General features: G+C 49.3%; 1 protein-coding gene across 4 annotated transcripts in view; it reads right to left on the reverse strand.

Annotated features, from left to right (window-relative positions):
- Positions 1 to 8,784: 8,784 nt before the first annotated feature.
- FRMD6 (FERM domain containing 6) overlaps positions 8,785 to 21,194 on the reverse strand; it is a 157,887-nt gene continuing 145,477 nt past the window's right edge. For all 4 annotated transcript variants that reach the window (XM_079995511.1, XM_079995509.1, XM_079995510.1 and 1 more), the window contains 3 exons: positions 20,071 to 20,205; positions 18,822 to 18,913; positions 8,785 to 15,338 (listed from right to left, as the gene is read on the reverse strand). In XM_079995511.1, coding sequence (XP_079851637.1) covers positions 15,054 to 15,338; positions 18,822 to 18,913; positions 20,071 to 20,205 — 512 coding nt within the window. In that variant the 3' untranslated portion in view covers positions 8,785 to 15,053. The remainder of the gene's footprint in view (positions 15,339 to 18,821; positions 18,914 to 20,070; positions 20,206 to 21,194) is intronic.

Genomic DNA, 21,194 nt, shown 5'->3' on the forward strand with positions numbered 1-21,194 from the left:
CCATGTTCTGACTCGCCCAGTAGAAGGCATCTCCCTGGGTTCCTTTCAAAGGGATGTTTACTGAGATTGGAATTGTAGAGTTGGAAGCGTCCCCCCCCCCCACAAGGGTGATGTAGTCCACCCCCCCCATATCTTTTTGCCTAACGCGGAACTCGAACCCAGGACCCTGAGATTAAGGGGCTCCTGCTCTACCGACTGAGCTATCTGCTAAACTGGAGTAGACCAGGCAGTGGCTCAATGGCGCAATCCTCAGCATTGCCGGGTAGGACTGGGAGAGCTGCTACCAGCCTGTGCTGACAGCACAGAGCTAGGTGGACCCGATGGTCTGGCTCAGCACAAGACAGCGTCTTATGTAAATAAAGAGGAAGTGGGGCTAAATATAGCTTGAAAGCGGAAACTGCTGGGCGCAACTGTTAGAAAACAAGAAATAATAATAATTTTTATTTATACCCCGCCCTCCCCAGCCAAGGCCGGGCTCAGGGCGGCTAACAAGCAATAATAAAAACAAGTTGAATGAATACAACTTACAAACAAGATTAAAATACATTAAAATATTGAAACATTAAAATATTAAAATGTAGCCTCGTCACAGGAGGAGAAAGGAAAAAGAAAAAAGAAAGAGGGGGAGGGAATCAAATCAACTCCAAGCCAAAGGCCAGGTGGAACAACTCTGTCTTACAGGCCCTGCGGAAAGAAATCAGATCCTGCAGGGCCCTGGTCTCATGAGACAGAGCGTTCCACTAGGCCGGGGCCAGTGCTGAAAAGGCCCTGGCTCTGGTTGAAGCCAATCTAACTTCCTTAGGGCCCGGACCACTAGGGTGTTGCTATTTATGGACCTTGAGGCTCTCCGTGGGGCATACCAGGAGAGGCGGTCCCATAGGTACGAGGGTCCTAGGCCGTGAAGGGCTTTAAAGGTCAAAAGCAGCACCTTAAACCTGACCATGTACTCCACCGGGAGCCAGTGCAGCTGGAAAAGCACTGGGTGAATATGCTCCCATGGCAGAGACCCCGTGAGGAGCCTCGCTGCAGCATTCTGCACCCGCTGGAGTTTCTGGGACAGCTTCAAGGGCAGCCCCGCGTAGAGCGAATTACAGTAGTCAAGCCTGGAGGTGACCGTCGCATGGATCACTGTGGCCAAGTCAGGGCGGGAAAGGTAAGGGACCAACTGCTTGATGCGCCGAAGGTGGAAAAATGTCGCCTTGGCTGTTGCTGTAACCTGCGCCTCCATGGAAAGGGAGGCGTCAAGGATTACACCCAAACTCTTAACGGAAGGCAATGGCACTAACTGAGCCCGGCCTTGGCTGGGGAGGGCGGGGTATAAATAAAATTGGAGAGGTGCTGTGGCTCAGTGGTTGGGGTGCGTGAGGTGGTGCGTTGAATCAAAGGGGAATTGTTTCAGATGCCCTGCAAACACAATATTGGTTACCCCACAGTTAATTGGTAGTTGTAGCAATGAGCTCATATATGTACATATTCACTTACTTTGATATAAGCTAATTGGCTTGCTTTGAGGCTACCCTTATCTGTGGGTTTTGGGTGCTGAGCCCAGAAAAGAGAACTATCTGTAAAATTTGGGCAGTTGCCACCTATGCCCTCATCTGGACCAGTGAAGCAATGGCAAGTCCTGGCCCAATTGGGACTCACCTACAATAGTCAAGAAGCAGCGTTTTGAATGTATTATAAACATAAGGTAAAGGTAAAGGGACCCCTGACCGTTAGGTCCAGTCATGACTGACTCTGGGGTTGCGGTGCTCATCTTGCTTTATTGGCTGAGGGAGCCGGCATGCAGCTTCCGGGTCATGTGGCCAGCATGACTAAGCTGCTTCTGGCGAACCAGAGCAGCGCACAGAAATGCTGTTTACCTTCCTGCCGGAGTGGTACCTATTTATCTACTTTGCACTTCATGCTTTCGAACTGCTAGGTTGGCAGGAGCAGGGACTGAGCAATGGGAGCTCACCCCGTCGCGGGGATTCGAACTGCTGACCTTCTGATCGGCAAGTCCTAGGCTCTGTGGTTTAACCCTCGGCGCCACCCGCGTCCCTATTATAAACATGCAATGACACAAATCTCCTCCTCCTGCTGTGCCCATAAAGGAAGACCCAGCAGGCTGCTTTGCTGCAAGTCTACCACTCTGACATTGGGGACATCTTTCTTAGCTCTCTCTTGCACCCAACCTCTCCCATAAGTCCTCAATTGGGTCTGCAGTTCTGAACAGGTTGGGTGTGGGTGTGTGTGGAGAACCAAAGACCCTGGATTTAAGGGGGCGGGGGGCAAGAAACATACATCCAAACAGGAGGAGAGCAAGGAAAAGTCAAAATGATAGATCTACACCAGCGCTTCCCAAACTTGCATCTCCAGCTGTTTTTTGGACTACAAATCCCATAATCCCTAGCTAGCAAGACCAGTGGGCAGGGATGGTGGGAATTGATTACACTGTATTACAGATAAAAGGTAAAGGGACCCCTGACCATTAAGTCCAGTTGTGGCTCTGGGGTTGCGGCGCTCGTCTCGCTTTATTGGCCGAGGGAGCCGGCGTACAGCTTCCGGGACATGTGGCCAGCATGACTAAGCCGCGTCTGGCGAACCAGAGCAGCACACAGAAACGCAGCTTACCTTCCCGCCGGAGTGGTACCTATTTATCTACTTGCACTTTGACGTGCATTCAAACTGCTAGGTTGGCAGGAGCAGGGACCCAGCAACGGGAGCTCACTCCGTCGCAGGGATTCAAAATGCCAACCTTCTGATCGGCAAGCCAAATTGCCATTGTATCCTTGGGATCGGGAGTTTCTGGGAATCTTCCTTCCTTGAAAAACGCCTGGCATTCTAACTGTTGAACCAGCTCATGTCTCCATCTCCCCGCTGAATAAAATTCACATCTCCCTCCTTTGATCCGCCAGCTCTTGGCAAACACCCTTATGGAAGCCAGGGTCATTCAGCTGAAGAAACCTGCTCCCTGGCTGACGGCAGGCAACCTGTCAGCGGGGATTGGAGACTTTGCAGGGAAGACAGGAGGGAAAAGGAATCTGTCATCTGTCAGAGGGCTGCTGTATATTCATGTGTGTCTGGGTGCCAATAGCGCAGAACAATGCAGGCAGACAGCGCATTTAAGAACATAGAATCATAGAATCATAGAGTTGGAAGAGACCACAAGGGCCATCGAGTCCAACCCCCTGCCAAGCAGGAAACACCATCAGAGCACTCCTGACATATGGTTGTCAAGCCTCTGCTTAAAGACCTCCAAAGAAGGAGACTCCACCACACTCCTTGGCAGCAAATTCCACTGTCGAACAGCTCTTACTGTCAGGAAGTTCTTCCTAATGTTTAGGTGGAATCTTTTTTCTTGTAGTTTGGAACCATTGCTCCGTGTCCGCTTCTCTGGAGCAGCAGAAAACAACCTTTCTCCCTCCTCTATGTGACATCCTTTTATATATTTGAACATGGCTATCATATCACCCCTTAACCTCCTCTTCTCCAGGCTAAACATGCCCAGCTCCCTTAGCCGTTCCTCATAAGGCATCGTTTCCAGGCCTTTGACCATTTTGGTTGCCCTCCTCTGGACACGTTCCAAGCACCTGACAAGCAACTGAGAGGGCTGGTTTGCTTTGGGGTTAACGGGGTTACCATCTCCCCAATATAAGAGGGTTGGGAGTCTTCAGGATCTGCCAGACTGATGCTATTCTGGGGTGACGTTCAGTCATGTGCTGGCAAATTCAGGTTGCACAATTGCAGAGTGGGAGGCCTTGCACAATTAACCAACAATGATGGCTGCACACCCAAGTGGCTTTAACAGAACGAACAGACAAATTCATGGAGGAGAGGGCAATCGATGGCTACTAGTCTGCGGTTGGAGGATGGATGGCGGCTAACAGATTGAGGTTGAATCCTGACAATACAGAGGTACTGTTCTTGGAGGACAGGGGGCGGGCGGGTGTGGAGGACTCCCTGGTCCTGAATGGGCCAACTGTGCCCCTGAAGGACCAGGTGCGTAGCCTGGGAGTCATTTTGGACTCACAGCTGTCCATGGAGGCGCAGGTCCATTCTGTGTCCAGGGCAGCTGTTTACCAGCTCCATCTGGTACGCAGGATGAGACCCTAACTGCCCGCAGACTGTCTCGCCAGAGTGGTGCATGCTCTGGTTATCTCTCGCTTGGACTACTGCAATGCGCTCTACGTGGGGCTACCTTTGAAGGTGACCTGGAAACTACAACTAATCCAGAATGTGGCAGCTAGACTGGTGACAGGGAGCGGCTGCTGGGACCACATAACACCGGTCTTGAAAGACCTACACTGGCTCCCAGCACGTTTCCAAGCACAATTTAAAGTGTTGGTGCTGACCTTCAAAGCCCTAAATGGCCTCAAAGGCCCAGTATACCAGAAGGAGCGTCTCCACCCCCATCGTTCAGCACTGAGATCCAGCACTGAGTAAAGAGATACAAGACGAAGAAGCCTTAAGCTGCTGGGAAGCCCTCACAACTGCCCCATTGGGGCAAGACCACTAGGCCTGAGCCCTTTCATTTCTTGGAATAAAGAGTTAACTTCTCTGACATTGGGTGCCTTATTGTTGACTTCTGCCTGACTCTGGCTCTGACAAAAGAAGGGGAGAGAGGGCTCTTGTGCTCTAATCCTGCTTGCTGGTTTCCCACAGGCAACTGGTCGGCCACTGTGATAATGGGATGCTGGGCTGGAGGGGCCACTGGCCGGATCCAGCATGTTATGTACTGAAGTTCTCACCCTGGGCCAGCAGGGGGATACTGTAGATAGTTTTCACTCAGGTCCACATATGCAAATAAGGGATTGAAAGTGACGTTCAGTGATTGGATAGTTACAGGAGGTTGTTACTGTTGCGTTGTAGTTGAGCTCTATATAAGCAGGCTGGCTGAACCCTTCAGTTCAGTTCTGTTCTGGCTTGTGAATAAACAAGAGCTGCCTGAAGAATCGCTGTGTCGTCTGATCTGTTCACCCACACAGCAGGTGGTTCTTATGTCCTTAACTCGCACTACTCAAACCTAGACATGACCTGAAACACAGCTAGGCTCCAAAATTCAAACTTCTCCAGATCGAAACAGCAGCTGAAGCTGTCAGTGTGGATGCTGGAAGGCTGGGGCAAACTGCTCAGGGAGACTCATTCCTAGCAGAAAACTCAAAAGAAAAGAAAACAGGTCCCGGTTTCCTTGTGCATCATGGGGATAAGCCCTTCTTCTTTTTCTTTGGCGATCCCTCGTAGCCAAATAAGATTGTTTTCCATAAACACGGATTTAACAATGAGTCTGTAAGTGACTGTGGAGGCCAGTTCTGGATCCACACGTCCTTCCACAGTGGGGACAAAGGTTTCTGGGCGGGAGCTGATCATGGTGTGGATTTGCCAAGCATGCCTTCCTCTTAGCATGTTTCTCCCTTGTGTCCTGAGTTCGAGTGTCTTCAAAGCCCATGACACCTTTGGTAAAGGCTGTTCTCCAACTGGAGCACTTGCAGGCCAGTGTTTCCCAGTTGTCAGTGTTTATACTACATTTTTTTTAGATTTGCCTTGAGGCGGTCTTTAAACCTCTTTTGTTGACCACCAGCATTATGCTTCCCATTTTTAAGTTCGGCATAGAGTACAGTGGTACCTTGGGTTACATATGCTTCAGGTTACATACGCTTCAGGTTACAGACTCCGCTAACCCAGAAATATTACCCCAGGTTAAGAACTCTGCTTCAGGGTGAGAACAGAAATCTTGCTCCGGCGGCGCGTTGGCAGCAGGATGCCCCATTAGCTAAAGTGGTGCTTCAGGTTAAGAACAGTTTCAGGTTAAGAACGGACCTCCGGAACGAATTAAGTACTTAACCCAAGGTACCACTGTAGTTGCATCTACAGTGGCATCCGAATCAGGTATCCGAACACGACCAGTCCAACAAAGTTGATGTTGAAGAATTGTTGCTTTGACACTGGTGATCTTTGCTTCTTCCAGTACACTGGCATTAGTTTGCCTGTCTTCTAAAGTGATGTGTAAAAATTTTTGGGGACACCGTTGACGGAATCTTTCGAGGAGCTGGAGATGGCGTTTATATGTGGTCCATGTTTCACAAGAATACATTAAAGTTGTTAGTAGAATAGCTTTGCAAACAAGCATTTGGGTTTCCCTGCGGATGTCCCAATCCTCAAACACTCTGCACTTCAATTGGGAGAAAGCTGCACTCACAGAGCTCAAGTGATAATGGATTTCAGCATCAGTGTTGACCCTTGTGCCTAGGTAGGAAAAGTGATTGACACTTTCCAACGCTACACTGTCGAAAAAATATGGGAGAAAGAGGATATCCCAGCAGACTTGATACCAAAATTATCAATCTTTTTTTTTTATTTTTAAAGGTGATAGAATGGATTGTGGAAACTATCTCTTTAGTAGCTGCGACTTGCAAAATTATTTTAAGGATCTTAGCAAACCGTCTCCTAACTATATCTGAGGCTACCCTTCCTGAATCCCAAAATGGTTTTCAACTTTCTAGGGGGACAGTAGTCATGGCCTCGGTCCAGTATACCTGAAGGAGCGTCTCCACCCCCATCATTCTGCCCGGACGCTGAGGTCCAGCGCCGAGGGCCTTCTGGCGGTTCCCTCATTGCGAGAAGCAAAGCTACAGGGAACCAGGCAGAGGGCCTTCTCGGTAGTGGCGCCCGCCCTGTGGAACGCCCTCCCACCAGATGTCAAAGAGAAAAACAACTACCAGACTTTTAGAAGACATCTGAAGGCAGCCCTGTTTAGGGAAGCTTTTAATGTTTAATAGGTTATTGTATTTTAGTGTTTTGTTGGAAGCCACCCAGATGGGCGGGGTATAAATAATAAATTATTATTATTATTATTATTATTATTATTATTATTATTATTATTATTATTATTTTCACCACTCGACAGCTTCAGGGAAAATGCAGAGAGCAAAACCAACTGCTGTATACGGCGTTTATTGACCTGACTAAGGCCTTCGACACTGTAAATCGTAATGCCCTGTGGACTGTCCTTCTGAAAATCAGCTGGCCAGATCAATTTGTGAACATCCTTCTGCTCCTCCATGCTAATGACAGCAACAATCCCAGATAACAGTGGCTCTCAAAATGAACCATTCAGTGGGATCAGGTATTAAACAGGGCTGTGTTATTGCCCCAACTCTATTCCTTATTTTCATTGCCATGATCCTACACTTTGTCAAAGGGAAACTCCCCACCGGAGTAGAAATCATGTATGGGACAGATGGAAAGCTCTTTAATCTGAGCAGGCTGAAAGCAAAGAGTAAGGTTAATGTAACTTCCATCATAGAGCTTCAGTATGCTGATGACAACGTCCTGTGTATGGGGAAAAGCAACCTGTTGCACGGCAGGTTCTGCTGGACTCCAACTCCCATCAGCCCCTGCCAGCCTAAGCTGTCAATCACCAAGGCAGGGAGTGCATTAGGGCTCCCACTCAGAATCCTTGCCCTCCATCGCCATCTAGAGATCCACAGTGAAGTTACAGGAGCTCCACTAGAGTCCTTGTTCTGATGGCGAAACCAGGGATGTGCCCATGAAACATGTGTTTGGCTGTCTGTCATGCCCTCAAGTATTATTCTCCTCACTCATCCAGCTTCTAAGCTGGGCTGCTCAGATTTTCGTGGTCGCATCCTGCCACAAGATGGCAGCAGGCACCCAAATTACTTCCTCTGAAGGGAGTTTTCCCTATTTGCAGATGCAGAGTTTGGCGTGGAAGGTCCTTCTATAAAGCAAGCATCATTTTCAGGTCCACCCAGGGAGACATTTGCATTAAGAACGGGAGAAGAGGCCTGGCTGCTGGGTCAGGCCAAAGGGGGCCCATCGAGTCCAGCGTCCTGTTCTCACAGTGGCTGACCAGATGCCCATTGTGGGAAACCCGAAATCAGAATTTGAATACAAGAGCCAGTTGGGAAGCATAGCCTTTGTGGCTGGTTGCCATTGATAACCCTCTTCTCTGTGAATAATAATAATAATAATAATAATAATAATAATAATAATAATAAATACCAATACCAATACCAATACGACCCTGCCCATCTGGCTGGGTTTCCCCAGCCACTCTTAGATTAGAATTCAGAATTACAGCTTGTCTAATTCTCTTCTGTAAGGGACATGGGTGGCGCTGTGGGTTAAACCACAGAGCCTAGGACTTGCCGATCAGAAGGTCGGCGGTTCAAATCCCCGCAACGGGGTGAGCTCCCATTGCTCGGTCCCTGCTCCTGCCCACCTAGCAGTTCGAAAGCACGTCAAAGTGCAAATATATAAATAGGTACCGCTCCGGCGGGAAGGTAAACGGCATTTCCGTGCGCTGCTCTGGTTCGCCAGAAGCGGCTTAGTCATGACCCGGAAGCTGTACACCGGCTCCCTCAGCCAATAAAGCGAGATGAGCGCCGCAACCCCAGTGTCAGTCACGACTGGACCTAATGGTCAGGGGTCCCTTTACCTTTAATTCTCTTCCAAAGCCATCTAGGTTGGTGGCCACCATCCCTGCCTCTTGTGGCAGAGAGTTCCACAGTTTATGTGAGTAAGGGAGGAAGAGGGACTATAGCTTTCCTACAGCTGTGTCAGGACTTAAGTAAGAATTCACAACAGCAAACATGCCCGCCTTTGCTATGTCAGATCTCCACGACTCTATAGCTCCACAGTCTCTCCTCTGACTCACCTCTGTCTGGGTCGCCAGTCGAGAATGTAGATATGTATGTGATATTTTGACGGCTGGGTTTCCCCACCACCCCCTTAGTGTGGGGAGGGAGACGCTCCGCTCAAAAAAAAAAGACCAGAGGAGCTACGGCAATGTAAACTGCGACTTTTATTGTCATTTCTTCGAACAGAAGGCCGCACACCGCAAACGTCCCGCGTGACAAACGCAAATTGGCTATGCTCCTTTCAGCGCATTGCTCCCGGCTGCTGGCGCACCACTGCCCACCGCCCGGACGGGGAAGAGCCTTTCACAGAAAGGAGCAGGGGCTTGTCTGAGTGGTGCGGCGCTCGGAGTTGGGGGTCTGTGGCGACAGCAACCGGGGTGCCACCCAGACCCGCTAAAGAGTTCCCAGAAATGCAAAAAGTATATACTATAGAGATATATATATAAAAATACAGGCTGGTAGCATACGGCCTCCTTTGGACATCTATAATACAAAAGGACTTGCTTCTTCGATACCCCCTTCCCTTAAACCACACCCCGAAGGTTACCAACGCGTAGGGGCCAAAGGCTATCTTCCCCAGTGGCACAATTTAGTGCCGCTCCCCATCGCACAGTGAGGACCCTGGCGGCTGCCACAACGTTCGTGCCCCCGGTGACCCCGGAAGGGACCTCTGCGGCTCTGGTTTGCTCAGGTCTAAAGGAGCAGTGGAGCAGGGGTTGGTTCCATGCAGCTCCCACCCCGTAAGTCTTTTGCTGATGGAAAGGGGAGGGCATGTGGCAAGGAACCAACACGTCTCCTTTCGACCTCTGCTGCTTGGAGAAAGTGGGTTGGGCAGAAAAGAGTGGCAAGGCAGGGGAGTTTGAGCATCCCTGCACATTAAAGGCTGCATTAGAGTGGTTTGCAGAAAGGTCTCAGGTGCAATTTCAAGCAGCACCTCTGGGTTGCGCTGGGAATGTCCGCTGCCCAAGCCCCTAGACAGCTGCTGCCGGTCAGTGTAGAGCAGTGTTTCCCCAACACGGGTCTCCAGCTTTTTTTGGACAACGACTCCCATGATCCCTGACTGTCCTTGCTAGCTAGGGATGATGGGAGTTGTAGTCCATCAACAGCTGGAGACCCAAGTTTGGGAAACGCTGGTGTAGGGAATTCTGAGCTGGCCTGACCTCCTGTAAGGCACCTTATCTGAAAATCAGATCCACGCTTTAGACATGAAGCAGGCAGAAGTGTGAACAGACTGCCTTCAACCACGCTAAGCCAAGTCACTGGTCTACCTGGGAATATAGTGTCTCGCTCTGGCTGGCAGCAGCTTTCCGCCCTGCAAGTTGGGATCCGGTCGCTGGAGATGCCAGGGTTAGAAGCTGGGATGTGAGGTGTGCAAAGCAGGGACTCATATCCAAAGTGGTGCTGAGTCCCTCATCCGGTTAGGGCAAGGAGTTAGCTTGGCACTTCCCCCCCTCCCTGGCCTGCTAAATCTGGAGCAGATTTGGGGAGGGTGCAGGCGAGGGGGACGTCCCACGGCACAAATCCTTGCACTAACGGAAGGAGAGACTTTGCGCTGCTTTGGGTGCAAGCACTGAGCTGCAGGCCTGTCCCCAGAGCTGACCTCTCTTCAGGTGTGAGGTTGGACTTCTCAAGGACGGCGCCACTACCTGGCAGGCCCTGCTGCCATCCGAAGGCCTTGCCCACCCTTAGAACCAGGCAGGCAATTGTGCCCCCATTTGCTGTGGGGATTGGAAAGGGACAAAGCACACATTTGTCACACCGCCGACATCCACTGGGACCCACCAGCACATCTCTGAAGACACTGCTTGGGCTCACAAAGGCAACTTTTTCCTGGGGGGCTCTCTGTATATGCGTCTAATTCCCCCTGCACTCATTCCTCGAGGTCTCTGTCCCTGGCTTATGCCGCCATGCAAGACTTACACACAAGCAGTGGGTTTTCAGCTGAAACCGTCCAAATAAATTGAAAGTTTATGCACAAAGACCCTCACAGCTGGTTCTATAAAACAAAGCGAGCATTCCCCGCAAGGCAAGTGTTATCACACAGAAGCCAGACAACAGACCGCACACCAGGTCAACTGTTGTTGTTGTTTTAAGTCTTATTTTAAGCAGCGGCAACACAGACCCACAGATCCAGCCTCGGCTTTTGTGCGACCGTGAGATACGGCTTCTGATGATGTCCACAGAGCATCTTTACTTCTACACCAAAAGCCAGAAAGACGAGAAACGAGATGGCTTGTCCAATCACACAGCTCAGTCTCGCAAGGCGCAACACTCGCCTTTGTCAACACAGCGGTGAACCGAAATCCGGAACATTCCTCCGCTCAGTCGCCAGGGTGATACTGCCCTCTAATGGCAAGAACTGTTTTTATCTCCAGAGCTTCTCCATTTTTGATCGGACGCAAGACAACAGGCTGGGTGATGGCGGCGGCTTCAAACTTCACCAAAAGGCAAGCACAGCTGAAGCTGTGTGCCCACCTGGGAATAAGGCACTTTTGAGCTCACCTCCCTCATGTTTCAAATCAGCTGAGTCAGCGTGCCGAGACTTGGCCCTCACATGCGGCTAGACCCTATGGAGGAAAATTCTCATCACTGCATAGCGACTTCACAGGTGTTCCTCCATGACACAGATGCTCATCTGAATCCAACTCAGATTAGATCAGGGTGTGTGTGTGTGCATCTGCATTTAATATCAGCCTGCAGCTTCACCGTACAAATTGACTGCCGCCTGGTATTATGACTTGAGATCAGCCTTGGTTAACCTAGTGTCGTGCAAAGGTGTTTAGACCGCGGTTCCCATCTGCATGGCAGCATAATGCTGGAAGCTCATGGGAACTGTAGTTTAAACACCTCTGCCCGGCACCAGGTTAGCAAAGGCTGCCTTAGATCGTTCAGAAGTTCAGCTCAGGAACAGCAACAACAAAAAGCTGATCGATAAGAATTCGGAATCAAGGAATTTGGCTGCAGCCATGCATCCGGGACGGACGAAAGGGTCGCCTCAGGTGAGCTGTTGCTGTTATTACCTGTGTCTCAAGAGACACAGAGGAAAGTGTTATGCAAACTGCGACGGCTGACTTGTGCGATCGTGCGATGCTGGGGCATTCACGGGAGACTGGGAAACAGCTAATTTCAAAAAATCTCCTCTTCCTTCTCCAAAATAAAGTCTCCAGGGTAAACAAGTCAAGCTTATTGGTAATATCACCTGCCCTTCTCAAGCACCCTGACCACCACACCAGAGTGAAAGTTCAGCCTCGCTCCTTGCCGAAATTTGTCTCACCTAGATCCAGCCTCTGTCTACAGATCTGGGCGGGCCACTTCTGATGATGCGCCAAATGACAAGGAGGAACAGGGCAAGCAACGGCAACATTGCTCCTTTATATACAGTCCTCCAAACCCAACACGGTCCACTCTCCGTGTATTGCAGGCTACCAGGTGCTTGAATCCCCAGGTGAGGGCAAGACAAACTCTGACAGGTCGCCATCCTTGGCTGAGGAGGGATTAAGATTGGCCTGCCAGGGGTGGAGTCTGCAACTTGCAATGGCTGGTACCAGAATGCTATGGAGAAGGGAGGGCACCTGTGCCAAACGGGCAGTGCCAATGGCAAAGCACAACATAAAGGACGTGCAGTCTCACTGCAACTGCCACTTTACAACACACAAACATACACACCCCTGCCTGTATCACAAAGCAAAATCTCAAAAGGAAGCTGCAAACATCTTGTGCTGACATGCTGAGGAGTGCGGGTACCAGTGAAAGCTCATCTGAAAACAGGCAGAATCTAGACGTGCCCAACTTGAGACTTCTCTTGGCTCAACTGTTAATACTGATTAGCTGGTCAGCCTATTTGGATACCAAAACAGGGGGAAGGGGGGGGGGAGGGAAAGGAAAGAATGGAAATTTTCTGCCTCTTTAGAAAAATATCCTTGCTTTCAGCTTTATAAAATAATATATATATACAGGTACATATATATATTTAAGAAAGGCTCCAGTTAGGAAAAAGACAAGTGTATCAAAATATGGCGATGCTGTATGGCTGTGAATACAAAACCTCTCAAAAATATTTGTTCGCGTGCTTTTTTTTAAAAGGCATCGTGCTAAGAAACTTAAATCGTTTTGCTTCCCCTGCTCCCGCAGAACGGCTGAAGGTCTTGGGACAATTTGAGATAGGGGACAACCCACACCCGTTTACTGAAAACACGTAATTCCAACATGGCCATCCTCTGAACACCAGCCTCCTTCCCCTTGGAGAATGGCACAACTTTTCCAGAAGAATGGAGAAGCCGAGCATCACCTTCTAAAGCTCTTGGCTCAAAGTTCAGGCTATGGGGAACGCTGGTCAGCAACAGGCTAGGGGGCTGCCGCCCCCCCCCCCAAAAAAATATGTTTGCTACTGCTTGGGTCGCGAAGCAGAAGTCATGGCCAATTCCAGCTCTCTGGCAGTGCACATACCTTTGCGCTATTTTATTCCACGGAAGACTAAGAAATATTGTACATCTTACGTGGGGGGTTGGTTCCAAGGGTTCTGCGTATGCACAGAAATCATATATACCCAAACCCCTGGAGTCGTGTCTGCAGCTACCAGGTGTGTGCAAGTAAGGCAGAGAGCTTAAAAGCTCATTTTCTGCTGGGTAAACCACACGGATCCAGCAGGGAAAAAAGAGCTTTTAAGCTCTCTACCTTAACTTGGGGATGAAGGCCAGCTCAGAACACTGGCTCTGGGATGCTCACATGAAATCTCGCAGGAACCCAGATGGCCCTGAGAGATCTTGCACGAGCATTCCCAAGGCGTCGTCGTAAGCAGGCCTTGCCCCACAAGTAAGGCGGAGAATGTAAGTAGCTCTATAAAGATCTCTACCTCGTTTGGAGTTCAGCTGCACGATTCCAATCGGTCTGCCTCCAACCGCGTATGGTCGAAATCGTGCAAGCTCAATGCACGTAAGATGCAATCCTGCAGTAGCTGCACAGAGGAGGTCAGGTCAAAATGCGTTTGCTGCCCACAAATGTTACTGTATTTGTCAAGTATTTGGCGTATTTTATAAAAGCTATGCTGAGTGGAGAGACCCTAAAGGTAAGGGGGCAAAACTATTCTCCTAACGAGCCTGTGGTCAGAGGATGGCAGAGGGGAGCATCTCAGGATACACAGAAGACCCAGTTCAAAAAAAGAAAACAGCAAAGATATATTATGGGGGGTGAGGAAGAAGCCATGCTTACGACGCAGCAACAACACCCCCCCTCCCTCGACAACAAAAAGAAAAGGGGAGCAAGTTTTCTTCCCTGTGTGTAAGTAGAGCTTATAAGATTGTCTATATATGTATCATGGGGTGTTTTGGGGGGGGGGTAGTTAACCTTTTCTACAAAAGGCATTTAAAACAGAAAAACAAAACGTAAAACGGGAGATCTGCAAGTTCAAGCATACAATAAACAAATACTCCTCTCTATACTTATATACGCATTTTTTTATATAATCTCTCTCTCTCTCTCTCTCAAATTTAAGGTACTTTGGTCAGCAAACCTTATTGCTACATCCTGACAGATTATCTGTTCATGAGGTTGTTTCCACCTCAAATGAAAACGCTTCCAGCAGCTTTCAAAATCCCACTTTTCCGAACATCGGTTTTTAGGCCTGTTTCCCTCCCCCCCCCCTTTGTCTTTTGTAAACAACACAAAATATCAGATGGGATATGATGTCACTGCAGTCCTTTTCCTTTTGGTGGGGAAGAACAGGAAAATGGCGAGGTGGCCCGACTGCATCGCGACACACTTGCCGCCCTCCCCCAGGCCTCTCGACCGAAGGAGGACAAAGTCCCTTTGGTCAGTTATTGCTCACACCTATGGTCTCGATGGCTTCCCATTTGGGACGTGTGCATTTCTTTGGCTTGACACAGTGCAGGAAATAAAAAGGGTTGGGTGGGGGGAAGAAAGAAGACTATAGAGACCGATGTCCTCGCTTTCAGCATCGATGCCACAACGGCCGACCCGAAGAAAGCTGCAAAATGTGATGCAGGAAGAAGCCATGGCCACCTGAAGCGCGGAAGAAAGACGGCAGCTTGGTGTGAGGCAAATAAAATTAAAAAGCCAATCTTTGTGCATCTGTTTTTCTTGTCAAAACGAGAGAGCCAACAAGTGCTCAAGGCTGGCTTCCCCTTTTCTGAGAACAGAAGACCACCGTGTTTCCAGAGCAAATCCCACCGCGGACATTGATTTGGAAAGAACCAGCCTTTGGAACAGGCACATTTTTGTCAAAGTGCAACACACAGTATCTGTGTAGTATCTGAGAAGAGATCTTGACGGGGAATATATATCTCTATATACCCCTGCTATGGCACCAGAAATAATCCAGGGAATCCGTGGTCCTCTTTCTTGGGTCAACCTCCCTCCCGAGTACCCAGCTCCGGAGGTGTTTCTGGAGAGGCAGCGTCAGACGACAAACTCTGGGACGTCTTCATGGGCAAGATCCAGAGAGAAGTATTTGCTGGTCCTCTTGACGGGGAAAGCGTCGTGAATGTTGATGCATTGCTGCGCTAAGCAGCCGTTGCAGTAGAGGCCCTCTTCGGCCAGTCCGTGGCCACAGCCGAAGGTGTAGCTCTGGGCTGTCTCCTGGCAGAGGCTGGCCAGTCGCAGGAAGTCCTTTTGGTAGAGCCGGATGTCGTCCAGGCTCAAGCTGTGCCGGTCAGTGGAGGTCTTTGGCTTCCGGCAGGCCGTCTGCAGGAAACAGGAAATGATCATCTTTATTGTCATTGTCCCATACAGAACAACGAAATTGAAAAAAATCCGCATCAGACCTTCAAAAGCCAACAAGCCTGCTATCCCAGCATGGCTAGCCCCCTAAAAATCCCATAATTAAATACAATATGCTTCCACAGAGACTACCTTAAAGGTAAAGGGTAAAGGTACCCCTGACCAGCAGGTCCAGTCGTGGCCGACTCTGGGGTTGTGGCGCTCATCTCGCTTTATTGGCCGAGGGAGCCAGCGTCCAGCTTCTGGGTCATGTGGCCAGCATGACTAAGCCACTTCTGGTGAACCAGAGCAGCGCACGGAAACGCCGTTTACCTTCCCGCCGGAGCGGAACCTATTTATCTACTTGCACTTTGACGTGCTTTCGAACTGCTAGGTTGGCAGGAGCAGGGACCGAGCAACGGGAGCTCACCCTGTACCTTCTTCCAGAAGGCAGAAGCTGAAAGAGATCATTTCCGGGGTGCGCACTATCCTGCGCTATCTCTGCAGCTTTCTTATGGCACCTGGAAGCATAGATTTGATCCAAGGTGGGAAGAGTGCACCCAATTATTCTCTCTGCAGTCTTTACAACCCCAGACAGCATTCTTTTTTCCCTGACCATGCAGCTCCCAAACCACACACACAGACCATAAGTTAATACACTCTCCACAGTACTGTTAAGTTGTGGGTTGACATAGCAGACGACACAGCGATTTCTCCAAAGCAGCTCTTTATTTTGTAAGCTGGAATAGAACTGAACAGCAAACAGCTCAGCTGGCCTGCTTTTATAGACAGCCGGCTGTCAACATTGTAGCAACAACAACCAAGAGTTTCCCGCCTAAAATAACTGACGTGGACCTGAGTGAAAACTATCTACAGACCTGAGTGAAAACTATCTACAGTATCCCCCTGCTGGCCCAGGATGAAACTTCACTACATAACAAGTACAATGGCAAAATGCCATCAACAGGTCCTTTGAGAGATTGTTTTTCCAGAGGATTCTCAGAAAATATAACCATAGAAGGGTTTAAGGCAGAAGCTGTCAACCTTTTGGAGTCCATGGCTCCCTTGACCAACTACATTCTTTCTGTGGTTCGTTTGTGGGGTCAGGAGCCCAGTTAGGTCTCCCCTTGCCTGCAGAACTGGCAGCCCCTCACCCCTTTTCAAACACCCTCCCTTGTGGAGGGTTCCCTCAGCTTCCTCTCCCCTCTCCTTGGGAGTCCTCTGGGCAGCTGCTGCAGCCGCCCCTGGTCTCTGAGCATCCCGAAAGAGAGTTGCCTCCTCACACTGCCCCATAGAGGCCTGGGACTTGTCCGTCCATTCCCAACAGCAAGGGCTGGCGGACTGGCCGGCTGGGCTCCCCCCCTCGCTTACTCTGAGTCTGCCTCAGCTCCTGGCAAGCAGCCGCCCCTGGCCAGCCCCAGAGGCACCATTCGCCTGCGGAGCTTGTAGCCAGGGCTGCTGCAACAAACAGCCCTGCAAGCCTCAAATACGAAAGTTTGGTTGGGCTTAGACTAACCTTGTGAAGAATATAGAGAACACAAAGATTTGATGGACTATGAAAGAACTCAATAAAAAGGAGTGACTGAAGAACAGGTGTAAAGGTGAAGTAGAAACTAAGAGACGTGTGTGAATGCGGTGGAAGTCTTTTAGAATATTTTAACTAGGATATATATATATAGATGGATATATAGATAGATAGATAGTAATGTTCGAAGTATAAATTTGGCATTATTGATTATGAAAAGTATTTTTTTCTTTTCTTTTAGCTTTCGTCTCTTTTCTTTTCTAGTCTGTGTGTTGGAAAATACGTAGACAAATGAGTTTACAGTGTTATGTATTGATTTTTGTTTCTATTTCTTTTTTCTTTTTTTGTAATATTTAATAAAAACTACAGTGGTGCCCCGCAAGACGAATGCCTCGCAAGACGGAAAACCCGCTAGACGAAAGGGTTTTCCGTTTTGGAGGCGCTTCGCAAAACGAATTTCCCTATGGGCTTGCTTCGCAAGACGAAAATGTCTTGCGAGTTTTTCCGACTTTTCCCCCCTTCCCCCCCTTTTTCTAAGCCGCTAAGCCGCTTATCTGCTTATCCGCTAAGCCACTAATAGCGCTAATCCGCTAAGCCGTCAATGGGCTTGCTTCGCAAGACGAAAAAACCGCTAGACAAAGAGAATCGCGGAACGGATTCTTTTCATCTTGCGAGGCACCACTGTAATAAAAAATTTAAAAAACTCAAACAGCCCTGCAAACCTTTGGGAGGCAGAGACGCAAGAGGGCATCAGAGGGAGGGAGGGGAGGAAAGAGGCCAGTCTTGCCCAGCCCACCCCTGACCATCCTTCAAGGCACCCCAAGGTGCCACAGCGCACGGGCTGAAAACCACTGGCTTAAGGAAACACTAGAGCAGGCACACCCAGCTTTCAAGAGACTGAGATCTGCTCCCACTATTAAAAAAACATGGCAGTGATCTACCAAAGTTGTTGAGCTTTTTTGGGGTGGGGGGAGGGTCCGGCGATCTACCACAGACACCGCGTGACCAATAGGTCACGATCTACCTATCTGACATCCCTGCACTAGATCAGGGGTAGGCAACCTAAGGCCCAGGGGCCGGATGTGGGCCAATCGCCTTCTCAGTCCGGCCCATGGACGGTCCGGGAATCAGCATGTTTTTACATGAGTAGAATGTGTCCTTTTATTTAAAATGCGTTTGTGGGTTATTTGTGGGGCCTGCCTGGTGTTTTTACAGGAGTAGAATGTGTGCTTTTATTGAAAATGCACCTCTGGGTTATTTGTGGGGCCTGCCTGGTGTTTTTACATGAGTAGAATGTGTCCTTTTATTTAAAATGCATCTCTGGGTTATTTGTGGGGCCTGCCTGGTGTTTTTACAGGAGTAGAATGTGTGCTTTTATTTAAAATGCATCTCTGGGTTATTTGTGGGGCCTGCCTGGTGTTTTTACATGAGTAGAATGGGTCCTTTTATTTAAAATGCATCTCTGGGTTATTTGTGGGACCTGCCTGGTGTTTTTACATGAGCAGATTGTGTGCTTTTATTTAAAATGCATCTCTGGGTTATTTGTGGGGTATGCCTGGTGTTTTTACATGAGTAGGATGTGCATTTTTATTTAAAATGCATCTCTCGGTTATTTGTGGGGCCTGCCTGGTGTTTTTACATGAGCAGATTGTGTCCTTTTATTTAAAATGCATCTCTGGGTTATTTGTGGGGTATGCCTGGTGTTTTTACATGAGTAGGATGTGCATTTTTATTTAAAATGCATCTCAGGGTTATTTGTGGGCCACAGGAATTCGTTCATCTTTTTTTTTGAAAATATAGTCCGGCCCCCCACAAGGTCTGAGGGACAGGGGACCGGCCCCCTGCTGAAAAAGTCTGCTGACTCCTGCACTAGAGACTCCACAATTCTATGGTTTTATGGCCTCGGATGCAGAACTTTATGGACTCATGCAGAACTTACAAACCTGAGGCAATGAATCAATGCTTTGGCCACGAAGCTTGACCACGGTCTCCGAGGAGCTAGAAGTGGACGAACTGACTTCTTTGACGACTAATCCTGTGTTGGAAACAAGAAAGCAAAGAGCCAAGAATTCGTCATTATTCAAGGGTGGCCCAGTTCTTAACAGAACCGCTAAGCACCGTTTAGGGAACAGTACATCAGAAGCCTGCTTTTTAGCGTAATGGAAAAATCCGATTGCTTCGCCACCACCCAGCTAGATTTTCAGAATGTGGGAATGGGCGAATGTGGCTCAAGAGACAGAACTGGTAATATATCCCCGAAAACCATTTTGTGCAAAGACGCTCCACATTTATCATGCCTTGGAACAAGAAGTGCCGATGTGATATTAGACCCCGTCCACTCTTTTATCATCCGATAGCTTTTTAAGACAAAACACAATTTCAGTTTCCGTTTCAGGGTATTGATTAAACTGACTGTAGCCATTACAGTTCAAATGGATGGTGAAATTATGTGGCTCTTGCTTATTAGTTATTTTTCCTGGGAAATCTCAACTCGGCACGGTTTATTTATCCCTGTTTAATGAATTTTGCTGTGCGGTGCACTATGTTCAGATTCCTGCACTGCCGGGGGCGGGGTGGGGTTGGACTTGATGACCCCTAGTACCCCTTTCCAACTTTGCAATTCTACGATTCACCTTTGAGCATGGCATAACCGGACACAACATTAAAGGTAAATGTAAAGGGACCCCTGACCATTAGGTCCAGTCGTGGCCGACTCTGGGGTTGCGGCGCTCATCTCGCTTTATTGGCCGAGGGAGCCGGCGTACAGCTTCCGGGTCATGTGGTCAGCATGACTAAGCCGCTTCTGGCGAACCAGAGCAGCGCACGGAAACACTGTTTACCTTCCCGCCGGAGCGGTACCTATTTATCTATTTGCACATTCTCGTGCTTTCGAACTGCTAGGTTGGCAGGAACAGGGACCAAGCAACGGGAGCTCACTGCATCACGGGGATTCGAACCGCCGACCTTCTGATCGGCAAGTCCTAGGCTCTGTAGTTTAACCCACAGCACCGCCCACATCCCTTTTTAATGTTTAATAGATTACTGTATTTTAATATTCTGTTGGAAGCCGCCCAGAGTGGCTGGGGAAACCCAGCCAGATGGGCAGGGTATGGGTAATAAATTGTTGTTGCTGTTGTTGTTGTTGTTGTTATTATTCCTTCCATGCTTATGCCAAGCTGCTGGGAGGTTTACCTGAGTGCCCGTTGAACTTCCTGGCCATGAGCATGTCTTCGGTGATGTAAATGCAGACGTCGGGACTCACGTCGTCCAGGGACCTTTCGTTTGTGGGCTCAAGGTCACGGGGGTCATCAACCAGCATCTCTATTTCTGAACCAAAGATGGAGGGGTGTGAGATGGGAGAAGGGAAGGGAGGCTGCAGTACGGGGAAGAGCACTGAGGACACAGCAGAGCATCGTCTCATCCCTCATGCAGAGGATCTTGGGATTCCCCCATCCAGGGTTTACGTACAGTGGACATTCGGGTTGCGAATGTGATACGTGTGGGACGCACGTTTGCAACCCACGTCTGCACACGTGCGGGTTTTGATTCGGCGCTTCTGCACATGCGCAAAGTGCAATTTAGCGCTTCTGCGCATGTGCGACCGCCGAAACCCGGAAGTAACCCGTTCCGGTACTTCAGGGTTTCGGCGGTCTGTAACCCAAAAAAACGCAACCTGAAGTATGACTGTATAAGCTAAACAAGGTATAGCTTAGGGCCCCCACTCTCTTGGGGTCCCAAAAAAAATTTAAAGGGAAAAAAACCTCGATGTACATTTCCAAACTATAAGATAAAAAACAAATAAAATAAAACCTACAAACAGCAACTGGGTTTTGAGTTGTGTAGGCTCCTAGGATGTAAGTCATGGGCCCCGCCTGCTAGCCTGCTCCCTAAAATATCACTGATAGGTGGCGCTGTGGGTTAAAGCCTCAGCACCTAGGACTTGCCGATCGAAAGGTCGGCGGTTCGAATCCCTGCGGCGGGGTGCGCTCCCGCTGCTCGGTCCCAGCGCCTGCCAACCTAGCAGTTCGAAAGCACCTCCGGGTGCAAGTAGATAAATAGGGACCGCTTACCAGCGGGAAGGTAAACGGCGTTTCCGTGTGCGGCTCTGGCTCGCCAGAGCAGCGATGTCACGCTGGCCACGTGACCCGGAAGTGTCTCCGGACAGCGCTGGCCCCTGGCCTCTTAAGTGAGATGGGCGCACAACCCCAGAGTCTGTCAAGACTGGCCCGTACGGGCAGGGGTACCTTTACTTTTACCTTTATATACAGGGTGCCTACATTGTGCATGGACTGGTTGCAGGCCAACATGTGCAAATG

Source organism: Podarcis cretensis (assembly GCF_951804945.1).
Source record: "Podarcis cretensis genome assembly, chromosome: 1".
NCBI lineage: Eukaryota > Metazoa > Chordata > Lepidosauria > Squamata > Lacertidae > Podarcis > Podarcis cretensis.